Source organism: Apteryx mantelli, chromosome 15 (genome assembly GCF_036417845.1).
Source record: "Apteryx mantelli isolate bAptMan1 chromosome 15, bAptMan1.hap1, whole genome shotgun sequence".
Lineage (NCBI taxonomy): Eukaryota > Metazoa > Chordata > Aves > Apterygiformes > Apterygidae > Apteryx > Apteryx mantelli.
Window position 1 is genome coordinate 147,449 of NC_089992.1, and position 21,347 is coordinate 168,795.

At 39.4% G+C, this 21,347-nt stretch overlaps 1 protein-coding gene across 7 annotated transcripts in view; it reads right to left on the bottom strand.

Moving 5' to 3' along the window:
• Window positions 1-21,347, bottom strand: part of TP53BP1 (tumor protein p53 binding protein 1) — a 36,064-nt gene that overhangs the window by 13,011 nt on the left and 1,706 nt on the right. For 3 of the 7 annotated variants that reach the window (XM_067305888.1, XM_067305889.1, XM_067305883.1), the window contains exons 6-16: window positions 20,940-21,021; window positions 20,655-20,783; window positions 19,867-20,012; window positions 18,491-18,617; window positions 15,963-16,054; window positions 14,877-15,082; window positions 12,564-13,818; window positions 3,219-3,338; window positions 2,344-2,580; window positions 1,724-1,781; window positions 370-462 (exon numbers count right to left, since the gene is read on the bottom strand). In XM_067305888.1, the coding sequence (XP_067161989.1) occupies window positions 370-462; window positions 1,724-1,781; window positions 2,344-2,580; window positions 3,219-3,338; window positions 12,564-13,818; window positions 14,877-15,082; window positions 15,963-16,054; window positions 18,491-18,617; window positions 19,867-20,012; window positions 20,655-20,783; window positions 20,940-21,021 (2,545 nt within the window). The remainder of the gene's footprint in view (window positions 1-369; window positions 463-1,723; window positions 1,782-2,343; window positions 2,581-3,218; window positions 3,339-12,563; window positions 13,819-14,876; window positions 15,083-15,962; window positions 16,055-18,490; window positions 18,618-19,866; window positions 20,013-20,654; window positions 20,784-20,939; window positions 21,022-21,347) is intronic. The other 4 variants (XM_067305885.1, XM_067305884.1, XM_067305887.1 and 1 more) reach the window with 4 other exon arrangements.

Here is a 21,347-nt window from a genome sequence, read left to right on the forward strand (position 1 = left end):
GTGAAAACTGACAGCCTTGGAGAGAAGACAATAGCAGAAATAGCAACAAACAGAACAGGTCAGAAGATCTGGGGACAGGAGCAAGAAAAGGCATGGAAGCAGCTCTAAATATGCTGTCAGCTCTTCCAAGCCCCAGATTTCATCTAAGCATATTAGCCAGCTGCAATCACATCACTTCTCAGTCAAAAAGATAAGTCTGCTTACCATATGAGACAAAGACAAACATACAGTACTGATTCTACTTACCCTGTTGTCCCCAACCTTCTAAGTCACCCAAAGGCTGTGACCTAGTGGAATTTCTTTGACATAGGAAATGCACATGTGCATGTAAGTCCAACCAGGACTGGCAGGCAAAGACTGAGTAGTTACCTAAATGGAGAAGCGGAAAGACCATGGCCTCTGGCCTCATCCTCTCGCCGAACTTCACAAACACGACTAAACACAGATGATGACTTCTGGGAGCTAGCAGTGCAGATTAAGAAAACAAACAAACAAACAAAAAACCACACACATCAGGGAACAGAAAAATTCCTTGACAGAAAAATAAAATTCTCTAGCTACTTGGAAAAAAACAAATCCAACTGGTATTAAAATTGAGTTTGTTGACCTATACAGTCACAGAATAAAGATCGAGACGGTCAGTCTCAAAGGTCAAGAAACAATTTGCAATTGCATAAGCATTTCTGTCATTTCTTCAGAAACCCTCACAGCCAAAAGCAATCGAGAAATTCCAGGAAACATAGGGTGGAAAATATCAGCATTATCATGAATTTCACCAACCACTACCTTTCATAACCACCAGGGGACACCATTAGATCGTTTATGGCTTGTCAGGATCCTCATGACACCGCAAAAATATTGGGAATGACAGCTATAAAGCAGACCCTAAGAGATCAAATTCAACCTGTACCTACAAAGGCCACCCATTCTCAACAGTGAGACATGATTACCATCCAGCATGCAATCCTGTGACAAGAGATATTGAGTTTATTTCAGAATGTTATCATTGCTTCAAACCCTTATACTTCAGTCAGATGACTATAAGTCCCTATCTTCTGACTCAGATTATTATTACTTACAAACCATATTCCTCAAAACCAGCAATGCTAGGCACTGTGCAAATACAGTACACTGCAGTCAGCCTGCCCCCAAAACCTTATTTCTTAAGTGCGAGGCAACAGATAAACAAATACACATGAAAAGAACAAGGGAAACACTTAAATGTTGGTCAACATGTTAATTGTGATTACAGTATACCATTGACTTGGTTAGTTATGCTTCTATCAGCCTCACATCAAAAAGAATATTCTCTTTCAAAACCCTCAGGAGTTGAGATTCCTTCCAGAAAATTGTGCAGCACAGAAAGAAAGCAGAAAAACACTTATTCGAAATTTAAGAGGTGGATAGTGCAGATTGCACTTTGGACTGAATGAGACACAAATTTATGCTTTGACTATAATCAAAGGGGGCAAAATAAAGATGTTAGTAGGAAGCACAAAGTCTATAGCAGAACAGCATGTGTGGCATTAACCTTATATCCATGCTTATGTATACAAAACACACTGCAAGAGCTAAGGAATTAATGCCATGACTACTCTTAAAAGAGCTCCCTGCTTCATATCTCATTTTAATTTTTTTTTTCCCTGCTGTTGGTAATGAGCAGAAAAAGATCTACAAAGACCTTTGTATTCATCCTTTCTGCATAGCAACAAGCCTCAGTTACCTGGCAACAGCCCCAGCAACAGCAGAGGATCCATTTTTCCTTTCACTGGCTGTAGGCTCTGAAACAAGAGGGGGAAGGGAGGAAGAATTCAATGTCACACCTGAACAGTCTCTCCTTCCCATTTCCAGCCCCCCCCCCCCATGCACTCCCAGCAACTAGAAAGGCTGACTGTCATGAGAAGATAGATATCTAGGCTTCCTCTCCCAACTTCTCATCATGGTCCTGAGCTTGTACAAGTTTTAGAATACTACACTGAATGTTACTCTTCTGATTAAAACCCTGTCAAAACTTTTTTCTCCAGATTATATTTTTAATATCTTTTCCCTCCTCAATATAAACAAACTCAGTTCCTGTCCAGGAATGCTGCCAGTCACCGTACATTATAATTTTTAGTCTACTGGAAATACCTTTCCTCACAATAGAGGCCTCTCCTCTCACTCCATCCTTGCTTAGAGCATTGCAGAAACAGAGAAACAAATTTAAGTGACACTGCCCAAAAAGAAAAATGAGAAAGATTTCAGAAGTGACTCTGAGACAGTCTCAGGGAATGCCACTGAGCAGTTTTGAGTTAGGGCTGAGATATGGCAAAACCTCTATGTTCCCAGGTTCCATTCTCTTACTTTCCAAGCTGAATGGCAGGGACTCCTCACTCCCATCGTTCAAAGGGGTTACAAGGTTCATTCGCAGAGAGAGTTTCCCATCAGCATCAGGAGCCACACCGGAATCTCCTTTCTCGCATACTTCCAACACGTCTGCTGATACTATTGCACTTTCTACATTGACACTGTTGGTCCCCATTGTGCCCTCTGCTGTTACATCACTAGTTGCTATAGTGCTGTCTGGACAATTATCATCCACTGAAAACAGGAAAACAGAAAAAAGTAAAAATGAGAGTAGCTGTTGTGGTCCACCGCGCCAGGGTTCAGGTCCCAGTTGTGTTTTGAAGATGCTTCACTGTATGCACTACTAGCAATGGTGCAGTAGTGGAAATTCCTGTCTGGCCATCCTAGAGCTCTAAAGCATAAAAGTTCTGCAGCAAAGATACCATCTTTAGCTTGTGACCAGCATACATTACTATTACTAAAGCAAAAAAATATACACTTTCTTTTATTCAGCAAATCCAGACCGCTGTTTTGTGAGCCTGACAAAGTCCTGCCAAAAGATAATGAATACTGGGAACAATCATCTTTTAATTTAAAACTCTTTCTTTTCACTAATCAGATGGGTCTTTTGCATCCTTTAATGGAGGTGTATCTGGGAGGGCAATGAGTTCAAGGAAGACATGTTCCATACTATCCCATTACTCAGGGAGCAAACCCCTTCACTGGAGACCAAGGAGAGAACATAAAGAGGAAACAGTGGAGAATGATGACCCCTCCTCATAGGAATGCAATGTTTTCTGCCAAACTGGGTTTAAGTTATCCTCCTGCATCAAGAATCAAAAGTTTCCAAACAGGCTTCCACTGCAGAACAGGGCCATTCAGGTCAAACTCACCAATTGGTGTGCTGTGTCTTCTGGGCTCCATTTTAAGCTGGCCAATAAGCGGTGGTGTTACGTTCATCAAGGGCTGAATGACATCACCCTCCTTTGGCAAAGTAAAATGAAATGGGGTTCCTAAAAGACAGGGAGAGCCAGGATTAGTAATCTGATGGGAGCCCCCTGGTCCAAATACCAAAAGCACAGGGCTCACTGTAAATGGTGAGAAACATAACCCTCATGCTGTGCTGTACTAGAACTAGAAGAGCTACTAGTCTCAGGATGGCTGCTCTAACTGATCTTCCTCACATTTTTGTGATGTGCATCATAAATTATCTCAGGAACTCTCTCGGTGAGAGTCTGGACTGTGGTCAACTTGATGCAGTTGTCCCCAGGTGCTAGATAAAAGAAAGACTAAATATCCTGACATGAATAAGACTTTTACAGAATGCAGCTTTGCTCGAAAAATACTCAGAATTTTCACAGAAAAGAGAGATAAGACCAAAATGAGAAATGAAGGGTTAGAACTGAAGTGAATTGGCAGAGCTGTGTGTTGAAAGGCATATAAAGCCTGATTAGTACCCTGAAAACTTGCACAAAATGATGCTTTATCATCAGATACACTGATGGTCAGCAGATACACTTCTGATAGCCATCTATGAGCCTGAACACATTCTCAATTAGTATCAGTCAGTTAAGGGTTAAACCATGAGAGTAGAAACTTGCCTGGATAGTAAACCTTAAGGCAAATGATACTACAGCTTCATAATCAGCTGCATACTGGCCCTGTACTTCTGTCCATTCCTGCACTTCTGCCTCTCCTCACGCAGGCTCTAGTGTAAGGGTCTGCAGGGTCTTTTGGATGAGGCAGCCTATCCCACCAGGGAAACCACCTCCCTGATAAATCCTGTAAGATCCAAACATGGTAAATCTAACAGAGAAAATAAATAAATTGGTAAAACGTTCCTCCCTCTCCCTTCACCCCCTGTCATCTATTTGCAAAACCTCAGTGTGGTATATCAGTAAATTGCACTCTTTCCAAATTGCATTGAATTATTTAACAAAACTAACAGAATGAATGATTAACCCTTTCCTCCCCATTTTAAGGTCAAATAGGTTTTCATCATCTTTGTCACTAATTCCTCTTTTCCCCTTTTTCTTAAACTATACTTGGTCCTTGGACTTCATCCAAGATATTACCCTAATAACACAGTTCACAATTTACTTAACTCCTGAATTTTAATAACCATGTATAAAAAAATAAATGAAAAAAAACAACCCAAAACTAAGCGGGGACAGAAAATTGTTAGTTAAGGGCATAAAAACACAAATTGAAGATGCTAAATTCAAGAGCGAGTGCTACACATTCAGATACCACTTTTAATTATAGCCAGATGCAGTGCATCGTTCTTCCGGTTGCACAAGACACTAAGATATGATTTATACAACTACCTTGCAGCAAAGGATGCCATAAATACCGGACATGAAAAAGATGTAATTCCTCCCACAGAAAATGCTGACCAGTGAAAAGCTATTTATTGTCCTTTTGAAAATTTATCTTCACCATCACCTGCCCTACTGTCACAAGTTTTAAAGAAACGGTTCAGCAACTGCAACATACTGCAACATCAAACTAAAGGCTTAGGCATATTTTTGTGATGGGTAGATATTTCATACTCATGCTCCTTGGGTACACTCCATATCAAAAGGCCAATGATCATTATTCACTAATAGCTTGCACATGCTTGCCATACTATGACTTATAGCAGATCTCCATTTAAAAAGTGTTTTATTTAAAAATCAAAGTCTTTAGAAACTCCACAGAATGCTGATCAATTTACATATCACAATCCCTTCTAGACTACAAATCCACATTTTGCAGACTGATATCAAATTATCAAAAGAACAAAACACTTAAGAAATGATCGGCCTACATTTGTAAGAAAAGATAATCTATTACTAAACCAACTGATACTATTAGAGAAAACAAACAAGCTTTCATGTTCACAAGACCTGAAAAACATGTATGCCTGAAAGCTTAATTGTTTTCTCCTAACTCCATCAACCGTTCTAATAACAAAAAAGGCTATTTCTCCCTACAAACTTTGCTTATATCCTTAAGACCATCATCCTATAACATTTCCTTTTATCGTTCAGCACCAAAAGATTCCATCTTTCTTTGGCCCACTCTGCCTCCCACAAGTTTGCTAATACTAAGGTACAAAAAACTTCAGTTGCTTGGACAACACTTCAACAGGAAGAGTTGTGTTGTATTAAAGCACAATACAGCAGTGGCTGCTACTAGCACAGCACAAAACTGTGCCCTCATATAAAAGGAGATAATGGCAGCTTCCAAATCTGTCAAGCTAACTGAAGCATAGCTATCATCCCCCTCTTTTCTAAAGAAAAAGAAAAGTCCCACTTCCCTTTTTGCACACAACTCTGATGCTTCTAGGACACTACCACTGTAGGGATGGCCAGCCTGCAGCTCTCAAGCAGTTCAAGTGCAGCTCCCTCTGCTCTACCTCTTCTCCCTACCCATTACCTCTACAAGAGGTGTGCCACATGTAACCGTGGCTCTCATAACACAACACATTTTTCAGGAGGAGAGATTCCCAAATGAAACAAGAATTGTAAAACTGCCTTCCCAAGTAAACAAAGTTTAGAGAGAGCTATGGCTCCACAAACTGTGTCAAAAGTACTGTGGTTTGCACGGATTTCTCTGGTGAAAACACAGGCCCTAAAAAGTGAGCTCTGAACAACTTAATGCTCAGTAGCAATAGCAAAAGCAAAACAAACATTAATAATTATCAGGAAAGTAAAACAGAACCGAACATGATTATGCCACTGTCTAAATCTATGTTTCACCTGAATTTTGAATACAGTGTGCAGTTCTCCTTCTCAGAAGGCACAAAGAATATGAGAGTCTCAGGGAAGGACAAACAGAATGATTACAGCTATGGAACACACTCTTCACAAGGAACAATTAAGAAAGCCTGGACTCTTCAGCTTAAGGAAAAAATAAAAAAGTGACTGAGAGGAGATATAATAGAAACCTATAACATAAGGGGCACCATGAAGGGGGGGTAGAGCCAATAACTTGTTCACCGAGTTCCAATGTAAGAACTAGGAGGCATCAAATAAAACACCTCAAGGCAGGTTCAAATCAAAAGAAGGCAGGTCTTTATGCAACACATAATTAAACTGGAATTCTTTGCCCTACGATGATGTAAATGCTAGAAGTTTATGCAGCTGCAAGAGGAAACTGGATAGATTAATTGATAAGAAATCATTTATTGTAAACTGAAAAAGTACTTGGGGAAAAGTCTATTATGTGCTTGCCTGTTCTTATGCTGTTCTTAAGCTTCTGCTTTTGACTGTGCTCAGGACATTGGGGTGCACTGGATCTTTAGTCTGTGCCAGCGTGGCTACTCTTAAGTTCAGAACAGCCATTTTAACAATAGCATTAACAGGTAACCAAATTTGTGTTGACAAAAGTAAATTCAGAAAACGTTCCCTCTGTTTTTAAAAAAGACTCTTCACAGTTAATACAAACTGTCAAAATGCCTTAAGTCCAATCACAGTAAAAGTCACAGCAAGTAACGGAGAAAGGTTGCACAACTTCTGCTGCACCTGACATCTCACCAGAGACAAAGCTACTGGATATGAGCACAGAAATAGACTAATTATTTCCCCCAAAAGAAACTTGAATATTGCTAGAAGCTAGTTCTCTGGTTGAAGCAAAGCATTTCATAGTTTTGCAAAATGGGCTAGATGAGAGAAACAGCTGTTTCTCTCATGTGGAAGCTGCAAGACAAAAAGAGACTCTGCTTAGACCAAGAATCTGAAATTCTGAAAGATCCTGAAGCTCACAGAAACATTCAGAAGAAGAAAAATGTACATCAGCACCGGTTAGCCCAGACGGCACCAACGTTATTTCCCAACTGCCAGTGGAAGGCAGGAGCTCATGAACCTCAGGCAGAAAATAATTGCTCCTTTCAAAAGAAAGGCCAGTAGTAATCAACTTTCTCTATCAGCCTCACAAAAAGAGCCCGAGCTCAAGGACAGTTTTGCTATGGACCTCTGAAGGACAGTCTTATTTTTTAAACCACAAATCCACCCTGACACCATCAGAGACCCTTCATGCTGGTAAGATGCCTATAAGAGTCCATCAAGCAAGTCCAGATGGTGGCTGGTTACCAGTGGCATTCCTCAGGGGTTGATACTGGGGCCAATACTGCTTAATATCTTTATTCATGACCTGAATGATAATACAGAATGCAACCTCAGCAAGTTCATGGATGATACCAAATTAGGAGAAGCAATCAATATGCTGGAGGGCAGAAATGCTATTCTGAAGGATTTCAACAAGCTAAATAAATGGTCTGATGGAAACCTCATGAAGTTCAAAGGCAAATATAAAACTCTGCACCTTGAACAGACTACCCTATGCAACAGAACAGGTTGGGGGCTAACTAGCTAGAAAGCAACTTTCCAAAAACAGGAGCTGGTGGTCTCACTGGAAAACAAGTTTAACAGGAATCAGCAATAAAGAAGGCCAGTTGCATACAGGCCTATATTATCAAGACTGTAGCCAGGAGTTCAACGGAAGTGATTCTTCCCCTCTGCTTGGCACTTGAGAAATTGGATCTGGAGTACTGTATTCAGTTTGGGGCTCCCCAGTACAAGACAGATGCTGACATAATGAACTGAGTCCAGTGGAGAGCTGTCAGGATAATTATGGGTCTGAAGCATACAATGTATAAGTAGAGGCTAATATGTTCAGTCTTAAAATGAGAAATTAAGTAAGGGGAAGTATCAGGAGGGTACAGAGAAGAGCCAGACTCTTCTCAGAGATGCATAGTGATATGGTGAGAAGCAATAGACGAGTTGAAAATTCAAGAGAAATTCCAATTAGATGTTAAGAAAAAAAAGAATTGAGGTTGTGTAATCTCCATCTTTGGAGATACTCAAAACTTGACTGGATAAAGCCCTAACCAAGCTTCTAAGTTGGTTTTGCTTTGAGCAGAGAGCTGGGCCCAGGTGACCTACAGAGTTTCCTTCCAACCTGAATTATTCCACAATTCTATGATTCTAAGAACTTAAACATTCTAGAGGAGAAGAGCAAAAAATATACCTGCTTTGTCCATCTATTATGAGGAATTAATTCACCATGGGATAATACAGTCTTGAGACCTGAACGCTTCAAGTCCACAGTGCTAAGTATCACTGGCAAGGGTAGGTATAATTCATTTACCTCAACTGAACACAGTCATACTTCCCTTCTGAAACGCTGGGTGGCTGGTTGGGGATTTTTTTTTTTTTTTAAGGAAAGATTTAAGAGGTTTAGCTAAAACAAAGACTGATACTAAGCCAAAATTAATACTTAACAAATTCCATTTCAGTATCATGGCTGGCAAAACGGAATCAGAAAATAACAATTACTTGATATTTTAAACTGTCATATGTGAGCAAAAGGCACAAAAATGTATCCATGATCCTGAAATACACTGCTATGTAAACAATCTCCAGCCCCCAGCTTCCAACCACAAAGAGCAGATGGGAACTACAAAACAGCTAGCATTATGCAGTGGATGTCCCTAACATATTTTATGCAATGTAAAATGTACTTGGGTAAAATGTATCCCAAAAGAATGATTGTTTCATAAACAGATGCTTTGCCAGGCAGTAGAAAATACAGGGTACCTGCAAAGTTCTTAAAAATTCAAGGAAAGATCGTTTTGCACTTAGATATTTCAAATGGGACTTCAGCAAGGAGTGGTAACAGCAAATGTATCAAAGAAAAGAGCAGAGTTTGACACTGTTTTAATGGATCTTAACAGCACTGTATATCTTGGTCAGTACCAATTCCAGAGCCTGATGAATTTCAAGAGAACATGAAAAATTCACATGGGGATATATCTAAAAGCTACCTTTTTGATACAACAGTGAAACTCATTTATTTGCCCCCCTCCCCCCCCCCCTTTTTTTTTTTTTTTTTTTTGAAATTCAAAGATGTTTCGGGGGAAGGAGAAGGATATCTTCCATAAAAACATACTCCTTAATTAATACTTTAATAATTCATCTTTATCTAGTCACTTTTTATTTCATTTCTGTGCAGCATCAAATTTTAGCTACGTGCTACTTTCTTTCCCAATCATTCCACTTCACGTCAAGTAATATTTGAGCTCCTGGCATTTCTGGCCAACTGAAATACTCTACTTCACCTCTCAACAACTAAAGAGTTTGCTTTAACATTCTGAAAGAAACTGATGGTCACTAGTTATGGGATGTGAAAGAAAACAAAAACAGAAAATCCCTAACATTTGACTGGTCCTGTCACATTCAGAAGAACAGGTGCAAAAGTGACATCCATTAAATTGCTATTATCATTTGTATGAGTATATGTATGAATAAACATATTGGAAAAGTGGAGTTTTTAAATCTAAAGTAAGAAGGGATCAGACCCCCTAAAGCAAGGGAATTTTTATAAGACTAAATCTATGCTTAGTTCAAAATGAAGCAACTATTGCACAAGCTGTTCTCAGATGTTGGTGATGTTAGGACTCTGGGGCCACAAGGCTCCACACTCCTTGACAATAATTTGAGCTTTATTTTGTTTTAAAACAGATCATGAGGTATTGACATCAAAGTCTAGCTTGAAAACTGCTATTATCTTGTGATGGAAGTCCCTCCAAAACTGATTACCTGCATGAGCATTCAAATCTCTTTTCCATACCTCACTGTAATCTAGCTTCTATAAAAATCAATATTTACCTGTCATTCTTTTCTCACTAAACAAGATATTATCTTCATCCTATTTTTGAATACCTCAAGTTTCCTCTCATCAGCCAGCTCCGTACTATTAGTTATGTTTCTCAAACTTGCCAGAAAATTTGGTATCAAAAACACGCACAAGTATTATACTCAAACCTTTTTCATCCAAATCTCCATCTAGCACTTCAAATTCATCTCACCTACTTCTGTTCAGACATAAAGAAGAAAGCTCTTCCTCTTGCTCCTTTTTGAAATCTGCCATTTTGACCTTTCCAAACAGGATCACATGTTCCAGAAGTCAGCACGGTTCAAGGTCACAAGAACTGAAGAAAAGGGGAGGGAACCATATAAGAATGAGCTCAAAAAGCTATCAGGAAGAAACAGCCAAAGCTGCCATAAAGATCAGTTTGTAACTGCAAAAAGTAAACAAGTAGTTCAGAAAATAGCAATAAAAATATCAGATGGGTGAGACTGATCAGAGAAGTTCTGAAGAAATCTATAGCTCTGGAAGAAACAAAAATTGGCAGAGGAAACAAGAGAGATGTCCCTCACTGAGAAAGAGCAGTAAGTTGTTCAGGGTAGTTAGCAATTAGGAGTGTGTAAAGGGAAAAATTAGACTGAGCATGAGGATATGTTTTTAAACAGTATTTCTTACACTAATTTTTCAAATGACAAACTCGAAAACATGATCACTTGTACAATGCTCTGCAGAACAGACTATAGGACTATATAACAATGCTACAACCTTCAAGTGATAAGAGAAATTCTACCTAGCCCATGACTTCATAGATTCCACAAATCAAAATCCCAGACTGGGGATTTTGTATCTACTAGTTGGTTCAAAAGCATCTTCCCTGCTAAACATCTTATTTAATTCTAACAGTATTGCACAACTCTGTTTATCTTCCATGTTACTCTAATTGAAGGTCTTAAATAATTCACAGTGAATAAAGTACCCAGCAAATCAGTGTAAAGGGTTAAATAAGCCTCTAATAGCGTACTAGTCAGTTCAGGGGACATAAAGACAACAATTACCTATTGACAACTAATGTTGCCAGACTCAACTTTCATGTTCACCAACTTCAGAGACAGGAAGTCGCCTACTGCCATCACAAGAAGGGGGAAGACATTCAATCTATTTGCAAATACAGAACAAACTCAATTGCTTCAATGAACTTAAAAGACAAAACTTACTACGAGGTTGAAAGAAAATTTGCACCAGGACACACTAAGATTCACTCCCTCCCTTCTGTAAAAACCATCTACATTATCAAAATGGCACCTCTGTGCCCCCCCCCCCCCATATTCTTATATATATAAATTTCCACAAATTGAGGCAAGAACTATGTGGAATGTTTACAGTTATTCCATTACTTCCTCATCTTCTGTCAAATTTCTGTTACAAAAATCACAGACTATGCCAACTCTGCAAAACCCCAAAGTATCATTCCTAATAGAAAGATTGCTTACATCTCAAAAGTTTGTATGATACAATACAAAGTTCTAATGAAACTTTGTCTTATATTACTTTCTCATTAGAGTACAGAATTCTATGCTTTAAAACGACTCCAACTAAGAGGCAAAATCTCCACAAAATTCAGGGACAGCATCCCAGTTTTCTTATTTAACTACACAACAGCTTGTTAAAAGGATTTTAATGCACAATGTAAAATCACAATAACATTACACAGAGTTGATGCACACAGGCATAAGGCTCTAGTCAGACCAACATTTTAAGGCAGCATTGTTGGGGTCACTCCTAGAGCAGTCCCATCCTTTCCTCCTATTATAATTTCTAGCCACTTATTTCTCATCCTTGAACAGCAGAGCTACCCAGAGCTGCATGGCAAACCAGCGTGGAGGAATGATCCAGAAAGATAACCTTTTTTATCTGTTGTTGATTAAGATTCAGCCAGAACCATTCCTTATTCTAGCTCACTGCATAAAATCTCGTCCCAGGTCAAGAAAAGGGGTGCAAAAGGACAGACAAGAAAGGGCTGGTCTGCTTCTTTCCATGTTGACTTCTGCTTCCTTAAAACGTTTGCTGAACCACAGCTTAAGTGCGAGTGCAAAGCCATTCAATTTAAAAACAATCTCAAGATAAATTTGCTATATTAGCGTCTGGCTCAAAGATGCTCTAAACCTCCACCAAGAAAATTCACCCTCTGAGAACACAGAAAAGAAAGAGTAAGGAGACCTGAAAGAGGGAAAGTACAGACTACCACACACACACTGCCCTTCAAGGACACTACTGTTGTTACTTCTGACAAAAAAAATTAAGTTAAAAAAATCCTTGAGCATTGTCAAGGTCAGAACATTTTGCATTTTTAAAGTTGCTCAGTCAGAGTCCTGCCATAAAATAGTGAGAGGGTGTTAGGAACAAGTACTACATATCACACTTGCCTGTTGTAGTGTTACAGAGGGGAAAAAAGTAAAAGCATATTACACATGTAATGCTGCTCTTAGATACACCAGTCAGCATACATCCAAGATCAGTGCTTCCTGAAAACACTGAAGATTGTACACAGCTGTCCTTGACATTATTCAAAATATGCACCTCTGAACTACTAACCTGAATTCACTTACCACTGGAAGGACTAGGGGACTTAGCAGCTGCCTTCTCCTGTGGCTGCATCTGCTCTTCCTGCTCCAGATTCCTTGTCATAACAATATCTTCTGTACTCTTTGGTACCTGATGCTCTTGCTGAGTCACCAGCATATCAGCCCCTTTCTCCTGAAGTGGTGGCCGATTCCCTATTATCATTATCTGGCCTAATTCTGAACCATCAGGATGGTTTTTGGCACACAGTGCCACTTCTGATGAAATGTCGATCTTTAACTTGGGAAACAAATTGTTGTGTTGTTCCAATAACTCTCCTACAGAAGGTGGAGATAAAACTTTACTGAGCTTTGGCACGTTTTCTGAAGCAGCCCTAAAGGACAGTTTTTCCATGTTTGTCACCTCTGCATTGCCCAAAGTGCAAGCTTTTGAAGTTTCTTTTGCCCAGCTTTCTGGTCCAGCCTTTTCTAATTCTTGGGTCTGATCTGACAAGTTTTTGATGTTTTTACAAGAACCATCAGCAAATTCCACTTCCATATCTTCATGACACTGTATTTTCTTTTCAAGAATAAACTTCTGAGTATGGGTTATGTTGATAAGAGACTCATCTTCATTTACTTGCTTCTCTTTCACCTGCAGCTTTTCTTGTTCTTCACATTGAGTCTCAGGAACTGCCTCAGGTTCAGAATTCTCTTCCAATGGATTATCCTCAGACTGTGCTTCTTTACCCAGAGTATACGACAAAATCTCAGGCTGGTCAGACAGATCTGCAGCAGCCTGACTTCCAGAGTTACACTCACGATCACCGTAAGCAGTAGGGGCTAATGGCCCATCATCTGCTATGCCTTCAGCATCTAACTGCATTACAGGTTTTCTTGCAGCCTGAACATCCTCCTTTTTTGATTTTTCACAGTTCTCAACAGAGAGGGCTTGGCAGCCTGCATCCGGCCTCAGTTGTACGTTATCATTCTCCATGGAACTGAGTCTCAAGTCTGAGGCCTTACATTCAGAAACCATCTCTATCTGTGGGGTTTCACTATCTCGGCCAGTTTTCAGAGAGCCTGAACTGCCTTCTGCATTCATAGGCTGGCTACATTCACTGACAGAAAGCATCAGCTTACAGGAATCAGAAGGCTGTGACACAGAGTCCCCTGCAGGCATCTTTGACAAAGCACCTGTGGGTCCAGAGAGATCTCCAGGCAAGCACGAATGGGGTAAAACAGGAGCTTTTTCTTCTCCTTTATGCCTTTCCTCTGGACTCTGAGTTGGAATAAAGATATCCTAAAATGAAAAAAGTGGGAAATAAGAAGAGTTCCATGAACTACCTTCTTCTGGAAAGATCATGTGCCCCATCAAGCATCAAGGTGTTCAGAGTAGGGCTGGTTTTAGTCGTGGAACAAGACAATGGATTACAGAACACAGCAAGTTCAGCACAAAACTAGTTTAAGAAAACTTTTTCTCCATTTACATGGGTCACAACTGCCACCCTCTTGCTGAGAAAAAATATCATCATCCATTATCTCTTAGCACCTCTGTGGCAGAATCAGAAATGATCCTTGGTTAGTCTCTCCAATTACCAAACCATGAAGTATGGGGCAAGTATTGCAGTTCTGTTGCTCTTACCAGTTAAACAACCAAGGGTTCTGTAAAGACTCTCTGGAAGATCTATTATATTAGCATGAAAGCCACTTTTAGCTAAGAAGAGGCTACTTGCTTCTATTAGTGCAGTCTCCAGTACAACCTTTATTCTCTGCCTTGAGTTGATGAAATTTGTTATTTTAAGCTCTAATGTCCCCAACTGACTGTTCAATCCTTTTGAATAGTAACTAACTTCCATAACCAAGAAACACAAAAGAAACAACAGATAATAAGACTAGGTAACTTAAAAGAAAAATGCAGTAAGTCAGTTCCTTTTATTACAAAACAGTTTCACTTTCTCTGTGACAAATGATGCTAAGGTCTACCCTAGTAAAAGTCTAACTTACAACATGCTTTGAGACACAGGATGTGTATCAGTATCTGAAAGCAACAGCCTTTCAAAGAAACAAAGAAAGAGAGCACACAAAAAAATTCTAGCACAGACTGAAAGACAATAGATCCTATGTTGAATAACCCATTGTGCCCTCTTAAGTTGGTCTGCACCTTCTCTCTAAGAATAAAGTGCTACACTTACAGAAGAGTATGATCAATACATAAAAGGGACCAGTGGGAACAGGGAAGCTCATGAGAATCAGCTTAGTTGGGAAGCCCAACACAGAAGCACAGAGACTGACTCAAACATGTGTCTTCTGCAACAGCCATACAAAAACCTCAGAAAAGATATTTACATGAACCCTCACATGAGAGAACTCTGGTTGTGATGGTATAGGTAAAGATCCAGGAAAGAAGGCTGGGGCACTCTGGGACACTGGAGTTGAAGCCTGTGGCAGGACAGGAGGTTCTGGTAGGATACACGGGACGGTGATCTCCACTAGCACATCTCCTCTCTGCTTCTCCTGTATCAAGTCTCTTCCTTCTGCTGGGAGAGATATATTCATCTGTTCTTCTAGTTTGAAAGAGCAGAAAATAAATTACTGGCAGATTCCTATGTAGTACTTAAAGTTTCCACCATTCTATTAAAGAATCAGAAAGTTGTATAAGCCACTGAAGACAATATCTTTTAACTGGTGAAGGTGTTTCTCTGAGATCAGTTTTTTTTCTCTTTTACTGCCTCTATTAAAATGCAACCAAATTCAGAATTAAAAAACCCCACTGACTAAGCATCTACTCTAAAGGTATTTTGCATTTTGTGCAGTGAACAAGACAGGAATCTTGCAGAAAGGAATAGTGATTTTTTGTCACACTAAAAGTCTGCATGGATATCTTATCTCTGACAGTGAATACCATCAGGTGCTTAGAGGAAATGTATAAGAGCCAAGGTATGGTATAGAACAATCCCTCTTTTGGCACAGCCTTCTAGAATATACACATAATACATGAACTTTTTTTTTTTTTTTTTTAAATGATGCGTAAGGAATCTAAGTTAAGGCAAAGAATTGTTACAATGCAGTTTCTGTCCCTACTATTACCCTAATAGTATGTATTTAATACAAATATCACCTGTAGCAAGACTGGCTTGCCTCCAAGAAAGGAGGACAATTGCAAGCAGCCCTGTATCCAATACAAAGTATATCCACCACCTTTCACCCCATGGAGAACTAGCCAACAGTACCAATTTTACTATGATAGCTATACAGGAAATGTCAATAGCACACCAGGATCTGAGTCACAAATACACATCTTCCAACGCCTACCTCTTTCAGTGTTCTCAATAATGCTTTATTCCTTAGATATAACTTAAGCAGGGTTTGAAAAAAGACTGCATACTCAAACTGAACCACAGAGTACAGAAAAACCACCACAGGCCAGTATGCAGACAGTTTTACCTTTTGCTTCCTCCTGTTCAGTAGGACTGCTGGGGACAAGAGTGTTGGATCCAAAGGCATCAGGAGAAGGAACAACTAGGTCTGAAGAACCACTGTGAACCCAGGGAAAGGAAAAACACGTATCAGCAGAAAATTTATTAACTTCTCAAATGTAGCTCCAGCTTATCACAAGTCTTCTCACACAAAGAGAGTGTCAGGTGTTTGCTAGCAAGAGACCTGAGACATGGTTATTGATCACATGAGCACTGTTCATTTCACTGCAAAATAAAGTCATGCTCCTCTAACAGTGCAAAATTAAAACATAGTTTGCTTAAACTAAAACAAAGTCAGCCCTTTCGCATGGTCAATTATGACATCCCCGTAAAAAGGAGGGGTAAGGGCAGCATCTTCTTAGACAACTGTGTGCTTTTGCAAATAGACTGAGTACACATTAACAGAACCAAGATACTCAGCCTAAACCCCTCAAAGGTCAATAGATTAGCACAGAGCACCAACAGCTCAGCTCCCTGGAAGCACATGCCTGCAGATCACAATGAGAAGCCATGAAGCAGGAACAAGCTAGCCAACTTAAGATATTTTTATGGCCAATAACAATAACAAGCATGTAAACAAACATACTACCAAAAAAAAAAAAAAAAAAAAAAAAAAAAAATCAGACAAACCACATTTTCAGATGTTTTGGGAGTCCCTCGTCCAAGTACCCAATCCATTAAGTTTTGGTTTAATAAACTGCATCATAGCTATGGAAATCTCAAAAATAATGAGCTTTATTAAGTAAACCTTTGCAGAGTGCTGTTTAAGATTGCCGTCTCTGAACTACTGTCTTCCTATTATGTGACACACAGCTTTCTCATTCTTCATTCTTCCATATGTCTCTATCTTATATCAAAAGGATGAAGTACTAGTTTTGAGCTCTGGCTGGGAAAAGATGACTAGGAACTCCTCTGACAACACAGATTTAATGGAAATTAAGGAGACTGTAGCATCTCCCTCACTGCCTCCAACAGCACTAAGCTAGCACATGACCTGCTCATGGCTACACCCAGCCTAGTTATTTTGACAGCATCTCCTTGCTCTCCACATTAGAGAGTGAAATGAAAGAGATAATTACAGACAATTGATACAGTATACTCAGCTTAGAGATAAATAAATAGTGAATTAGCTGAGAAAAGTAAAAGAGTCAAGGGTATGGTATTAAGATGGGAGACACAAAAACATACATTGATTAAAAAAAGGTGGGGGGTGACAGGGAAATCTGTAGATGAGGATCCCTCACCAATAGGGGCAGAAGACTTGGGGCTTCTGTGTTGTCAGGGGAGTGGGAAGGAATCAGGAAGCAGAGTGTTCAGGACAGTCTTCTCTAAAGAACAGTAAGCAAGTCAGGCTCAAAGAGTCAGAGAATCCTTGCTAGAATGAGAACAGAACTGGAGAAAAAAGAACCTGCAGCAGAGGAACCTATTCTGCTTTGAGAATTTCCATCTAAAGCAACCCAAACACAAGGAGAGGAAGTAGACAACAAAGAAAGAACTAGCATGAACTGTGAGACTGTAGAGGAGGGAAAAGAGTCACAAGTGGGAGAAAGCACATGGCATCCAGGATCATTAGAGGACAAAGAAAAGGCAGGACCCATCACAACATGAAAAGTCAGAAAAAGAAGTATCAGTAGATAGATTGTGCTGGAAGAGAACTGATAAGCTCAAAAGGAGCTTTGTTTAGGCAAAACCAGCTAAAAAAATGCGTCTTTATGAGAGCTAGCCCAGGTTTACAGGCTGGAATCAGCAACCTAATTCCCTGTTCAGCTGCATCTATCCTTTTAATCAGAGAACATTATCAGGGACACCCCCAATAGTGATCTCAGAACTCTCCTAAATTATATACGCGCCTCTACCCAAAGGCCCCTTACGCCACTCCCCTCCCCCCCAGCAAAAAACCCTCCGAAGTAAAACAACAAAGATTACACCATCATTCGCCGTATCAGAAACAGGGCGGTTCATGGAGTTTTCTCCCTTTGTATACAATCTCCTCTCAAATATGTCTTCTCTGTGAAATAAATATAACATCTGCTTTTTTACACTAAAATTTTCCTACATGAAGCATCCCTTGCCTAGCTGGCCATAAACTGATGCAATTCAGGAAAAGTGTATATGCATGTACACACGTTTTTTGACAGAAAGATGCTGGGAATCTAAGAAAGTTGGTGCAAGCCAAACATTCTTTGCTCTGGAGACTGAGACAAGGGATTTTAAAAATCCTCCTAATCTCTAATTTAATACCACATAAATAAAGCAAAGGCATAATGTGTAATTCCTATTCAAACCATGTGAAAGGAAGTTCAAGAGCTTCATTTAACTCAGTGGCTATTCCAAATTGTAAGGTACAAACATGAATGGGTGGAGCCCAGACTAAGATAACTTGTGCTGGTTGTATGGGCAAAGGTGAAGAGATAGCATCAGCAATCCTTGAATAAAGAAAGATGGTGGAAATGGTACAGAAACTACTAAAATACAGTTTGGGGACTCTGTGCTTACGTGGAGTGACTCTCCGGCACAAGGGATCCCTGTCCAGAGAGCTGTAGCAGGTGCAGACTGCGAGCAGGGGTACATGCCAGAGATCTTCCCTCTTCCACCCTGGTTATGACGCAGCCACTCCCAGAAGCTATTTTAAACAAAAGGAAACAATAATAGGAATTTGGCCATAAGACAAGTTGATCAGAAAATTATGAGGGATGATACTCACACTACTGCAAAGTTACTTCTCAGGTAGATAAGGACAGAGCTGATTTTCACACAGAGGTGGAAAAGGACAGCACATGGAAGTCCAGTATGCAGAATTTGAACATGATACAGTTAAGATGAAAAAGCTAAGTTTGTAGCTATAGAATGGACTTTTCAATAAGGCAAGACAATACAAGTCTTTGCACTTGGGAATTTTACAAGAAAATCTCCAGTGGCTCCACAATCAGCTCATTTGATCCAGCACTAGAATGCAAATATAGGCAAGGCTCTTACAAGCAAAGACACATTGTAAGGACCACTGTCTCGGTTTGAGTAAGACATTATTTAACCTTCTGGTTACAGAGGGTTCACATGCAAGATCATACTCGTGCACAAATTAAAACTAAACAAAAAGCATAAACTAAGTGCGACTTCATTTAGTCCATGCTTTATAGACCGACCGAGCTGCCTTTCAAAATTTTATTTTTCAAAAGTTTATTTTCTAGACCTTTCACTATTAAGATTTTTTTCAAGAACCTCTGTAGTTCTTCATGAGCCTTTTTACTTGCATATACCAAAACCAGACACAGACATCTTCCTAGCATCATGTATAGATATAACCTCTCTCCTGATCCTATTTCATGCAATCTCTTCTCTTAGAGGGAAAGAATGCTAACCTAGATGGCAAATAAGACCAACTGAAATTGCAGTAAAAAGATCTTGGTTGCAGGATCCTGTCTCTTCCCTAACAGGAATGCCAACTCAGATGACTAAGCTGGAATGTTTTGCCCAAGTTAACCACCATAAGTAAGCCTACAATATTTATCCACATTTTAGGTTGTGCATCACAAGAAAGCATCAGCATTATTACTACCAGTTTCAGAAGTAGGAAGCAGGTTTATTTTTGTTCTTCAATGGACACAGAAAGAAAGAAAGAAAAAAAAAAGTATTTAACGAACCAGTCTCACTGTACTAACAAAAAGCGCCATTTGGCATTGCTCAATAGTATAGTAAAAGAGATTGTGGCCTTTTGTTTCCAAAGCGCTTTCAATTTTAGCAGAAATTATCTGAAAAAATAATCAAAGTACTCTGCACACCCTAAGGTATTAAATGTCTATTCATGCTAAAAGATCAAATAAGAATGGTTATGACCTCTGGGATGGACATTTTGGCTGTTTGTCTGTTGTTACCTGTTGCGTTATCCTCAGGAAACATCTCTTCCTGAGTTGACAAGATCTCCAGCTCCTGATGACCAGAATCAGTGAATTTCTCAGTTTTAAGCAGATCAGAGACATGCATTTGTTTCCTGGTACCCTCTGCTCCTTCCTGCAGAGTTCTGGGAAAGCAAGACATAGTCACTGACCTGAGAAATTCAATGTATCAAACAGTACCTCAAAATTGCAAAGAAAATTTATCAGCGTAGATGTAATCTATTCACTTGTGTATACCACAGTAAGAAAAGCTGGGGGGTGAGGAGGGAACAGATTCTCTCACTTGACAAAAAGGATGTTCATACTGGACTAGTTACATTTTCAAAGTTGTTTTGTAAGTTTTCTACTAATAAAGATGATGCTTGAAACAATGCAGATTATTCTACTGACTTCTACTCAATGTAGAGTCTAAGAATTTTGTTTCACCTGCTTTTAAATACTACTTTATGACAGAGTATGACAATATGAGACGAACTAAAAATTTCACAGCTAAAAAAAAAAAAGAGTAAAACTATAAACCTTACAAGAGCAAGTACTCAACAGCATCCAACACATAACTCCATACATCAGAATCAACAGAGTCCTGGGATAAACATCATTTAGCACCCAGGTTTCTCCTGTGGGGGCAAGGTCCATACTGCAGCAATTGAGGTTTTGATATAGCTTCAACTTAAACTGAAACTTTAAATATATTTACTTAAATATATTTAGCTTTCTAAACTTTGAGAAAATCATTAGTATATTTTTCTATAATCCAATGCACTCACAATTTAAAAATAAACTTTTTGGTATCTTTAGCTCTGTAACAGTTTGACACCTCTTTTCTCAACCAGGAAGGATGAAAGCACTGCTCCTCCTCAGTCAGTATTGCTGTGTCAATCTCTTCAGCACTTTTCCTGCAGAAATGTCTCATCAGTACGTCACCTTTCTCTTCACTTTTCTCTTTTGCCTTGAAGCCTGACCCCTCCTACTCCTAAAAATCTAGTAATAAACCACAGAATCAACTTACAGAATTTCAGCAAGAGATCTACTAAGAAGGTGGACTGTTTTACCTTTCAGACTCTTTTGGCTGGCATGCCAAAGCAGTATGTGTTTCCCTGCTGGAGACAGTTTCATTGCTACCCACATTCAGCTCTAGCAAGATAGAGGGAAAAAAAAAAATTGTTACTGAAATCATCTGGATTACTATGTAGTCAGAGGCATGTGGAGTTCTGTAAATTACACAAATATCAAGACAAGCCTTATGCTTAAAAATTTAGTCTCAAAGCATCAACAGAAAAAAAGGACTGGATGAGGTTTTTAACCAGGAAGGAAATTCAACATCGGATTAACTGGATGTTTGGTAACAAACTAGGAAAAAGGTATAAGAAACAATGACATCACTTGGACAACAAGAAGAAAACAAATGAAAGAGAAGGACCAAAGGAAAGAGAAGGCAAAATTCATTTCAACTACCAATG